The 11,319-nt window shown below is 40.1% G+C and overlaps 1 protein-coding gene across 1 annotated transcript; it reads left to right on the top strand.

The window, feature by feature from the left end:
- Positions 1 to 4,458: 4,458 nt before the first annotated feature.
- Positions 4,459 to 10,805, top strand: vgf (VGF nerve growth factor inducible). Its single transcript, XM_073837178.1, has 2 exons — positions 4,459 to 5,185; positions 7,148 to 10,805. Exon 2 carries the CDS (start codon positions 7,167 to 7,169, stop codon positions 9,075 to 9,077), a length of 1,911 nt encoding a protein of 636 aa, XP_073693279.1. The 5' UTR covers positions 4,459 to 5,185; positions 7,148 to 7,166; the 3' UTR covers positions 9,078 to 10,805.
- Positions 10,806 to 11,319: the final 514 nt, after the last annotated feature.

The raw sequence follows: 11,319 nt of genomic DNA, 5'->3' as shown, positions 1-11,319 counted from the left end.
AAGTAGCCATAGAGGAAATCTAAACAGCTTCATAAGTGTCCGGATGTGCAGAGCACTGAAGTGGACTGCAAATATCAGCTTGTCAAAATTATTTCCTCTAGTTACCAATTTTTTTAGCCTTTTTACAAGTTATAAATAATACAGTTGAGGCCAAACGTTTACATACACTATATGCAGAATCTGCTAAATGTTAATTATTTGACCAAAATAAGAGGATCATACAAACAAACTGCATGTCCTCCACTGTTCTGAAAAATCCTTTAGGTCCCACAAATTCTTAGGTTTTTCAGCATTTTTGTGTATTTGAACCCTTTCCAACAATGACTGTATGATTCTGAGATCCATCTTTTCACACTGAGGACAACTGAGGGACTGCTATTACAGAAGATTCAAATGCTCACTGATGCTCCAGATGTTTCCATTCTATATCATATCATTCTCTATAAAAAAGTGGGAAACGAATCAAAATGACAAAATTATCAAGTGATTTCTCTGTATGTATGTATTTGCATGACAAAAACATAGCATAAAGAAAAGACTACCCAGTTGTAAAATCGAAGGAAGATAGATCTCACTCTCTCCCATAGGTTGTGGCATGTTGCCCTCTACAGCAGTTACATAAGCCTGGCCAAACACTGTATCACTCATTTATACGATCACTGATCAAAGCTTGGAAGAAAAAAATCTTTCTTTGGCAGTATAATCATTTAAAAAAAGCAAAAACAATAAACAATAAAGCCTTGTAAGGCTGCAGGGGCTTACCATAGGCTTACCATAAAATTTAAACAGCCGATTGTGTACTTTGTAAGTGCTCTATTACATTGATTGTATAGTGTATTGGCAGCGTTAGTCTGACTCACATCCATGTATGACTACATTCCATCGCTGGCAATTTTAGAGGACAATCCATATGTGCAATGGAAAGTTATTATGGCATTTTAAAGGTCGCTTAATGTGGGCGCCCACAGCTGTTGGTTCACTCTAACAGTCTTAAAAGATAATGTACCTCTGCATATGCAATTCCCACCATGAATGTGGACCGTTCCATAAATAGAACCATCAATGATCTCCATGTGTCACTGGCAGTTCATTTTCCAACACTGGTACATTATTTATTCTCATAGCTGTGCACAAATGTGCAAACATCCATAAAGCACACATTTAAACCATTACATTAGCTTTGTTGATGACACGCCAGTACTACCTCAGCAAATGGCATTATTATGAGAAGATTATCATCATCATATAACTTCCACCTAATGATAACATCAACGGAAATGTTATGACTAACTATAACAAGATTTTTGACGCTTGCCCCAATTTACTTTACTAAAGTGAGCTAATGCAATGCAATTTCAACATCCTGTCACAACTTTATTTTATTCCATGCAATCAACTTGAATAGAAGTTTACCTAATCCATTTGTGTTGGGTAAGGTGATCATAGGTCCTCTTTTTCCCAGACATTTCTAAATTGCCTTAAATGTCCAGTTGTTGGCTTTTTAAAAACATGCATTCTACAGTCCTTTTACATTATATGTAGACAAACTTGCATTGCTTTGACCGCTGTCTGTAGAGCCCACCTTTTCTCACGCCATGATTGGTTGATTATATACAATGCCTCCACTCTATTGGTCAAACTACTTTTCAGTCATCACCTACAGAATGCATGAAAACAATATGAAAACAGCCAAAGTTTAGAAAATTTAGATCTGTAGCGCAAGTCTTGTTCTCAGTATGCTCTGCTTGGGACTGCATGGGAATTGCACACACACACACACACAAAAAAATTAATGTGTCTGGCTTCCGGTCTTGTCTGCTTCCAGTTGTACAAAACAGCTAATTTTGCTGATTTATATTGCAAACTACTGTGCCTTACCATATTATTTTAATGTATTATATTAATTATGAAAACAATGGTTTGTAGTGCATACTGTTTTACCGTTTACTGCACTTAGGTATTCTTCTCGTTATTTCCCCATGGAGGCTTATGAACCAGAAATCTAACACATTACCAGAAAACAGCTTACTTCCGCATTGAAAAATAAGGTACAAAGCTACTGACATTGCTTTCTACTAGACCAATTGAGGGATATTGTTTTAAATAATGTGACTGGGATTTGTATTCACTGTTCATTTAATAAGAACAACCCTGAATCATAATGTTACAACATTTACACAAAGGTTAAAAGTTGCAGGCCTTATTAAAATGGAAAGGTGGTGCTTGCATGTTGTCAAACTGACAGGGGAACTCTGTTTGGATAGTACTCTGTGTTAGCAAGTCTCGCTTCGCTTTGTTTGTACGTAAGCGTGGGCAGGAAGCCTCTGTCACATATCCAATCTAAGGGCATCCCTCCCACGGCTAGCTGTCTGAATCGATTATAAATGGATTAATTTTTTTAAAGCGCCCTTGGAAGGCTTCGGGTGCTGAAATTATGCTTGCTGTAGCGAGAGAGATTCATCTGGGGGAACACCAAGACACGGTGGATGCCGCCTCATTAACTCCCAGTCAGAGCCGGGAGAACAAACGATCAGTTTGCACCGCCGCCGCCTTTGCAAAGAACGCCAACGCGGCGTTTCCCATCCCGCGACTTACGCAGCACTGGGCGGAAATGATGGAGGTGGAAGAATTTCTCTTTCGGCTTCAGGAGATCATCGTGGGATAGGTCATTTATCAACAGAGTGCTGTTCATTCTCTGAGGCAGAACGTACCTCTTCAGTCGCCCGCTCCTGTGAGACAATCGACGTCCCCTGGGTGAAGTTAACGTAAACAGACAGTTGGTTGCAGAAACACTATCTTTTTCGACAGCCATGTAAAGCCACTGTCAACTCGCTCTCACCATGAGCTAATCCAATTCGTTCATGTTTAACACTACAGACATTCTGAAAGAATCCACATGGCAGAATTCTCTTAACTTTCATTATGGAAATACTCATTAACGTTGTACGCGTCAGCAAAACATGCCAAGTCACACATTAAAACGACTTAACGCTGCTATTCTGCATTATGTCCTGCATTAATGAGCAAAACAATATAGGTAGAAATGGCATTAAAACTTTAGATCGAAATACAAACGTTTCTTTAATTACACAAGTGAAAGAAAGGTTTAAGGACGTCTACAATAATTTAACTAATGGCCCTTAAGCTGTCCTACTCTCCGAGAGAGCCAAAATAATTTTGGTAATGAATGAATGGTAATGAAGAAAAATGAAGACAAGGAATAAAAGGCCAGTGCCAGGATAATCTTGCATTTTTGTGAATGAGCACTCCTTTCTTGGCCCAAAGAAAACAGGGGGGGGGGGGGGGGGGGGGGAGTAATTAAGAGAATGCCTGGGCAGTTTTGGAACTAAAGGCTTTCTACATTCCTTTAGGTAGCCAACTAATTACCTGTTTAGCTAATTACCTGTCAGATGCGGCTTTCTCAACGATGCTTTCTGCATCCCTGCTCTTCAAAACCACACTGAATAAAGGCGTGTCGCCCCGGGGCAACAAAGTTGCACTTACAGAACTAGCGCCCTGTAAACCAATTTAACTACTGCAGCATGACACTTAATACGTGCAAAATGAACAATTTTCATTTTAAAAGGAAAAAGATGTACTCCACTTGGAAACATTATAAAACGAAGCTTGAAAATGAAAAAAGGAAATGTTATTGCAACACCCCTTTCTTTATTGTTACAGATTCCAATTTTAGTAGATAGGCTACTATGGACATATAAGTTTCTTAAAGGAATCAAAAGTGCTTCATCATTCGTCTTTTTTTGCACTAAAGTAGATGAAAAAAAAGTTGAAAAAGTTGTGGATGTGAATGACTGACAGCCTGAGTTGCATTAACTTTCTTAGTACGGAAAAAAGTTGGAAGTGAACGGTGAGACATTTTCTAAAACAACATATGGGTGAATAATAATGAAAGAAAGATCATTTTGGGGTGAACTAGGCTTTTAAAATGTAAGTTTTCAGTTTGTTTAAATTGAAACTACTGCTGACAAAAGCGAATGTTCATTGCATTTACCGAACAGAGACTATTTAACTATCCCTAACACACTACAAGGTTTCAGTGTTCATGCAAACCATGACTGCGAACACTCCTGTACTCATGATAAATTAAATTATTGCTGAAATTGCTTTTTTATTCAAAGGCTATAAAGATCTCCCTGACATTTAGTAAAGAATTGTGCATTAAATATAGAAGACGTAACTTTACATTAGATGTGGCATATTAACGTTGAATGTTTGCAATGATGCATTCTAAACTACATTTTTAACTGAAATAGTGTTTACTTCTCGAGGATATTTTAAGATACCATAACTGTGACCTCTCAGTTTGGATTTTGACGTCGCATCACGTTGTATTTTTAGATAGTTCACAATGGATAACAACATAGTACACAGAAACACTGTATTGTAAATGTTTATTGTGCATTAGGCCTTTGTAAATAAACGTTTGCACCAGCTTTCAGTAATGATATATTTCAAAACATCCTGTCATAATGTCACGACCTGGGTGCGGAAGAGGCACATTAGCTACTCAATAAATCTAGATTAGACAAAACATGTATAATATGCATTCGAAGTCGCTTTTTCACCATGCGCTGACGATTCAAGCGCCAGCTGTTCCCTCTGTGTATTTCATGGTGTAATTGCATTTAGACGTTTCGTTAGTGAGGCAATGCACGTCGTGATGAGGATCGTTGCTTCCTTTGTGTTGCGCTGTCAGTATGCAGCTGCATCTGGAAGGGACCGGTCTCCCGCTCCCCGTGTTGTCTAACCCTCTCTACCCGGCGAAAAAAAGTACTATTTCATTCATCCCGTTTCCTTCCATTCATCTGGGCACTGCAGCGTAGCGAAGACTCGGGGTTCGATCAGCACGAAAATTCTTATCAATGAAGAGGGTGACGTCAATGAGCTAGAGTGACGTGCGGTCACGTGGGCACAGTGGGGCCGAAATAAAAACACGGAGAGCTGACCGTGGTACTGAAAATATCCCCATAGCGCCGTGCAAGAAAAGCCAACCATACGGCTTACACAAACGAAATCACTGTACAAACAAAACAGCAGCATTCAAACAAAGAATTTATTGTTGAAGCGGATTCTTACACGTAAATCGCGAGAATAACTTAAACACAAAAGTTTGAAGAGGACACAATTGGTGCGTCGGACTGCGCTGCCACTGACAGGATTCCCGGTAAGTCCCGGCTTTCTTTTTATAGTAACAGGCAACAGCAATGGCAGAAGCCGTGGGAAAATAAGTGTATATTGTTATGTGGACTGTAGAAACTAAATAAAAACGTAAAGATTTTGCTACAGTAGTTTACATGTTTAAAAAAAAACATTAACTGGCTAAAAAAAAAAAAAAAAAAAAGAAAGAAAGAAATATTAGAAACGTGTAGTAAAATGCATTCTAAAACATTTTGAGAAAAAAATAAAGTTGAGGAAAAAATGTAATGTAGAAAGTAAAAGTATAACATTTAATAAAATCTATTTTATAGAATTATTGGTTAAGAAGCAAATGCAACTTATTAAAACCACTTTAGGGACACCAAATATACCAATAATGACTTTTGCACTTAATGATGAAGGTGACGGGGAGGATCAATGGCACAGCTCTCATAATGATTTTTACCACGCCCTTGCTCATGCTTTCATCATCTTTCTCATCACCATAGCATCAGATACCCAAAATAACAACGTCGAATCCAATCACAAAAGCACACGAGAGACACTGAGATAAAAACATGTTGTTATGCTTTGGCTTGCCTTGACTTTTGCCTGTTGGAGTCGAATTTGACTTTAATTCTACATACTTATAAGCACCTGCTCATATGGAGCAGAGAAATGTTGACACGAAAGAGCATCCATGTGTTTTCATGTCTTTCAAATGTTGCTGATTGGGTTCAGTTTGTGATAGCAGTATGGCTCAGTTTAAATCTAATAGATCTGTCTTAAAGCAGAAGATTATAGGCCTACTTGAAGACAAGGCTTCTTAGAGCCGGATTACTTATGTGCTTTGTTGATGAGAACTCCCCAGTGTGCTCTGTCATTGGCGGCAGTGAAAGAGGGCGTTAGAGTTGTGGTTACATTGTGGAGACACGATTCTAACAAGACCAAAAAAAGTGGATCCTTAGAAATTAGTGAGGAGATAGACTGCTGTTTTTTTTATTAAAAATGAGTTAAAGTTTTTGACGTGCAAACTTTAGACGTGCAAATCCATGCATTCGAAGCCATTTGGAACATATTTGACGATTGCTGCAGTGTTTTCTCATGCAAAGACGAGTGAAAATCTAGTAACAACTATGTCGTGATGATTGTACCTTCAGCTCGGGATCGTTTAATTTCAGTGCCAGTTTCAGTAAAAATGAAAGTGAGAAAAGAATGCTGTTTTATTTATTACGTTCGTTGTTTTTGCGCTTACAAAGCTTTAAAATGCAAAGTCCATGCAGTGTTTTATCCTTTTTTTTGGATCCCAAACTTGCGTTTCATGATCATACTGAGATCCTCTGATCGTCTTTGTATTGCTTACTCATTAACCTCCCACGCATCGGAAGGGCTCCCCGCTAAGGCGCTTTTCCTCCTATACCTTATTAGCACCGCGCCGCGTGTTCGAGCAATCACATGCACAAAAGCGCTTCAGAGCCCTCACGAACCGCACCAGCTCAAGCCGCAGAGCCAATTAGAACGCCTTTGCAAAATCAGCTAAACAGCAGGCAATAACATAAATTATAGCTTAACAAAATATACCCCCTCCAATGATTAAACCATTTCTGTGCAAAATATAAATATGGTTTGGTAGAACGATCTCTTCAGAATAGAAAAATCCTCAGTGGATGACAAGGGACAAAGAAGTATTTGCTAAAGTGTACACAAATAAGCAAATGGGTCATGAAAAGCTCTCAGGTATCAAACGCAAGTCATAAATTTATAGTTAATATACAGTGAGTGTTGCATTCAGGCAGTCTGCAAAGAAGTGAATCATAAAATGTGTCCACCATCTTACCTGAGAAAAATCTTCATCTTGAGGTACATTGCTGTGCATTGATGTGTGATGTTTGCACTTAAATTAATTTATTCTAGTACAATTAATCAAAAGGACATCAAAACACTATATAAATATTTGATCTTTGACCATTTTTGAACTTCTGTCTTTCAGGTTCAACACATGTGCGGTCATGATCTGGTGCCAAAAAACTTCAAATGTCCCCTTCATGTTCCTGTTCATGTTATTTAGTCTCACAGTCAGTCCTGCAACCTTCAGTCCAGTGACAGCAGATACAGACACAGTAAGTGAAAACTATGCAGCATCCTCCTCTGCTCAGCAACAGCCTCAATACACTCAACAACCCGAGGAACAGGGCACGCCACACGAGGAAAATGAAGAGGATGATGAGCTTTTCAAAGACGTGGATCCTAGAACCCTAGCAGCGGTCCTTCTCGAGGCCCTCAACCAGCCCCAGAAGGAAAAGATGAGTGAACGAGAAGACGGGGGAATGGAAGTGGAAAAGGAGAAGGAACTTCAGGGCGCAGACAGAGACCGAGATGGTCACAAAGAGCTGGAGCTGGTCATGGCAGCAGCTGCAGCGCAAGGAAAAGACGAGGAAGAGGAGAAAAAAAGGGCTGAGGAAGAGGAACGGCTAACGGAGAAAGTGACGAGCCGCACTACCAGTCAGACGGTACCATTAAAAGAGCAGGTGGCCCCACAGGAGGGGCCCACAAAAGAAGAGGTGATCAAAGAGGAGGAGAAGCAGGAACCAGAGGAGGAAGAGCAGCTGAGTCCAGAGGAAGTGAAGAATCTGGAGACCATGTTAGAGGAGTTTCAGAGCTACAGCACGGCCACGAAGAGAGAGCGTGACACGAACACAGGCCAGAGGGAGAGTCGTGGGGAGTATTTTGATTTCCTGGACCGTAATGGTCTCATGAACAATGAGATCAAGCCTAAAGCTAAAGGCAATGACCTAGCACTGTCCAAGAAGAAGATAAAGTGGCAGCTCGAACAAGAGAAGAACAAAGTTCAGCCCATACAGAGAGGAGGCAACTTCATGGATGACTTTACCAACAACCCAGAGGAAGAAGTTGAGGAAAATCAAGAGGACGAAGAACAGCTGAGTCCCGAAGAAGAGGAAACTCGAGCCAAAGCGGAGCAAGAGGAGGTACGCAGACAGGCGGCAGAGGCACAAAGAGCCAAAGCAGAGGAAGAAAAGCTTGCAGATATTGCATCTGACATGCTCCTGAAATACATTGTGAAACAAGACAAGAAAAAGTATCAGGACAACAATGGTGCTGAAGATAAGCGCTCTGATGAGGAGCAGACTAGTGATGACGATGACGACATCGACCCACAGACCATCGATAAGCTGATTGAGATCTCCAGCAAGCTGCATCTTCCTGCTGACGATGTGGTGGACATCATTAACGACGTGGAGAAGAAGAAGAAAAAAGATGCTCCTGAAAATCTCCCATGGCAACGTCCTCTCGTGCCGCCTCCAGCCCCCGTCGCACCTTCTACGCTGTTACGTAAACCTCCTCCCTCGAAGCCTCCTCAACCAAACACAAATCCATTAAAAGCCTGGTTCAAAGACAGGGCCTCGGTCAAGCCCAGCAAGCAAGACATTTGGACGAGGCAGCAGTGGCCCTTTCGTACCTACCCTTCCTACAACTTCTATCAAAAACCCTACCGGGGATATTACCCCATCTACGTCCAACCTCCAAAACCAAAATCCCGCTACTATCCCAAGCCTTCTTTCTCCATCAACAACGTCTTGGGAAACTCGCTGGACTATGACTTTGATTACTCCCCCAGACGGAAGTCCAGACCCTGGGCGCAGGCGCGCCAAAGAGTCCAACCAGCCTTCCAGCGAAACCTCTACTTCCCTCACCCTCGGACTTTCAAAGCCGTACCCATGCCTAAACCTCGGTCGCCTCCGCGTCGTTGGCCATCCTTTTATTACCCAGCCCGAGCTCCTGTAGTCACCCGAGAGGATGATTACTATAATCCGCTGAGGCAGCCACCTCAGGACAGTGAAGAGGAGCTGGAGAACTTCATCGAGAGGGTCTTCATGAAACATCCCAGGATGTTTCAGTGAGCAGACTAGGGGGGGGGGGACAAAACAGAGCGATGAGGTGGAGGAGGAGGAGAAGAAAGCGAAAGGGAACAACTTAAAGACTGTTCATGGCCAACCTATCATGTTCTGGTTTCTTTTGCTGAAGTTCCGTCATACTCATTATTCGCTTCATATTCAAAGTTTACCATTAAGACAGAACATATTCAGGATCTTCATGTCCATCCACATCTTCCACCCTCCTCTCCCTGGAGAGACTGAAAGACCAGCTGCTGGAGCGGTGAGAGGAAAGGGTGCTACAAGATCTCAAATACCCAACGCTGAAGTTCTGCATGCCCCAGAAGGCCTTTATAAAGAAGCAGATAGCACCATGTTTCCGTCCAGTACAAAAACATTCAAGATGGAATCTTGAAAGACTTGCCATTATTATGTAACTCCATTAACAAAGTCTTATTTAAGTATCTTTTGTTTTGTTTTATATATTTTGGACATTTCAAATCCTAGTGGTCAATATCATTGATCATAATGTAGGGGGATAGCAAAAAAATATTCTAAATGCACCTTTAAAGAACGCAAACGCGCAAATTTATTCAAACAGAGAAACCATCACAGTGCCATAATGGTGAAATATATATGTTGTTTATTCTATACACCAAATGTATTAAGTCTTACTTGTACCTCAGAGTATTCTGCTTGAGCATTTACCATTTGTGCGTTCCCTTGTGAAACAAAGAGGACACACTCTAAGTCTTGTACATAGAATTAGTTTCTTATCGCTGTCTGCATTTTGAATTTTTTCCTTCGACGTGTTTATATCATTGTTTTTTACGCAAAAAGATAGAAAGTTGGTGCAAAGGACATTCATACATTCCAACGATTTCTAAGGAACAAATTTATTATTTCGTAGAAGCTGTTTTGAATACAACTTTTAATTGCCTTAAGACACTCTCTTCCCCTTTTCAGATGAGCAGCATTTTTGTCACAGACTGGCTGTAAGGTTTGTTCTCAAGCTCATAACCTGAAAAGCAGTGATTAGCCTTTCAACATGTTTTACAAATAAAACAAATATAAGAAGATAATTAAAAACATATATTTCATGTTTGTGGTTTTAAATGTGTCAAATGTTAATGGTTTACACAAGAGTAACCTCGCCCCTACGATAGTAAGGCCTACATCTTACCAAAATCAATGAGAGCTCAATCAAAATAGCATAGACAATCTATTAAATGATTACAGTTCACTTGGGAAGGAAGCAATCTAGATCTACTCAAACAAAACAATTCAACTGATTGAAACTGTCCCAAATGAAATGATTAAAAAACAAACTGGTGCTTGTCAATCTTAGAAAAGTAAGAAAACTCAAAGTAAGGGGGAGGCATACACCGTTCTGATTTTCTTTAAATGATTTGAAAGACTGTCAGATGAAAGCAAGGGGGAAAAAATGGTAGAGAATAGCTGAAACAGCGGAGGAGTAGAAGTTTCTGCACGTTACTGTAAACTTGCATCTAAAATGTGTTGCTTCTTTGAAGACATTATGAGCATTGAAAAAAAGTATAAAAAAAGACGAATGACTAGTGTATCCAAGTAAAAATGCCGTTAAGTCTTGTGTGAGGAAAAAATGTTTATGTCCTTTCTAGATGTATCTTGTACGTAACATAATAAACATGCGTTTGCTGGATGTAAATAACCGCATGTTGATGACTAGTTTTGCTACACAGAGAGAACTAAATAAACTTGACTATTTTTTATTAAGATTGTTTTTTAATTTCTTCTTGGAAAGAACATGCACACATCTCATACACTGGATATGACACACTCAAATTAAACACAGCACAAGTCGATACAAATAAAGTTTTGGTTTACCTTGTTTCAATACCAGACCATAGTACCATAATGGCTTATAACAGAAAGAAAAGTATGTTAACACAACAACAAGATTTGCGCACAGCACCAAAACAATTCTGAGATGGGACGGAAGTGAAACATGAACATTCACAGTCCCAGTGTGCAAATCTTTCAAAGATGATCTCTCTAATGAGCTCATTTGATCAGCAATTAGCCCAACAAACTGTGTGAGCCCCGGAGCCAATCAATGCCACATAACGTCTGCCTAATTGCATGCCAGGTTGAATTTTCTCTTAGCTTTGATATGCCGTACGTGAGCAAACGCAGACATGTATGTGCACGCACACATTATTAAGAGACAAAAGGATGTTGCAATAGGGCCAGAGGGTAGATTTACTGTTGAAATAGATTATGAATGGAA

The sequence above is a fragment of the Garra rufa genome, chromosome 3 (genome assembly GCF_049309525.1).
Source record: "Garra rufa chromosome 3, GarRuf1.0, whole genome shotgun sequence".
Taxonomy (NCBI): domain Eukaryota; kingdom Metazoa; phylum Chordata; class Actinopteri; order Cypriniformes; family Cyprinidae; genus Garra; species Garra rufa.
The sequence above is the reverse complement of the archived record's forward strand: the minus strand, read 5'-3'. Positions and strand labels throughout refer to the sequence as shown.

Excerpts from the sequence above, each read along its gene's own strand:
- vgf (XM_073837178.1), top strand. The coding sequence starts at position 7,167 with ATGATCTGGTGCCAAAAAACTTCAAATGTCCCCTTCATGTTCCTGTTC.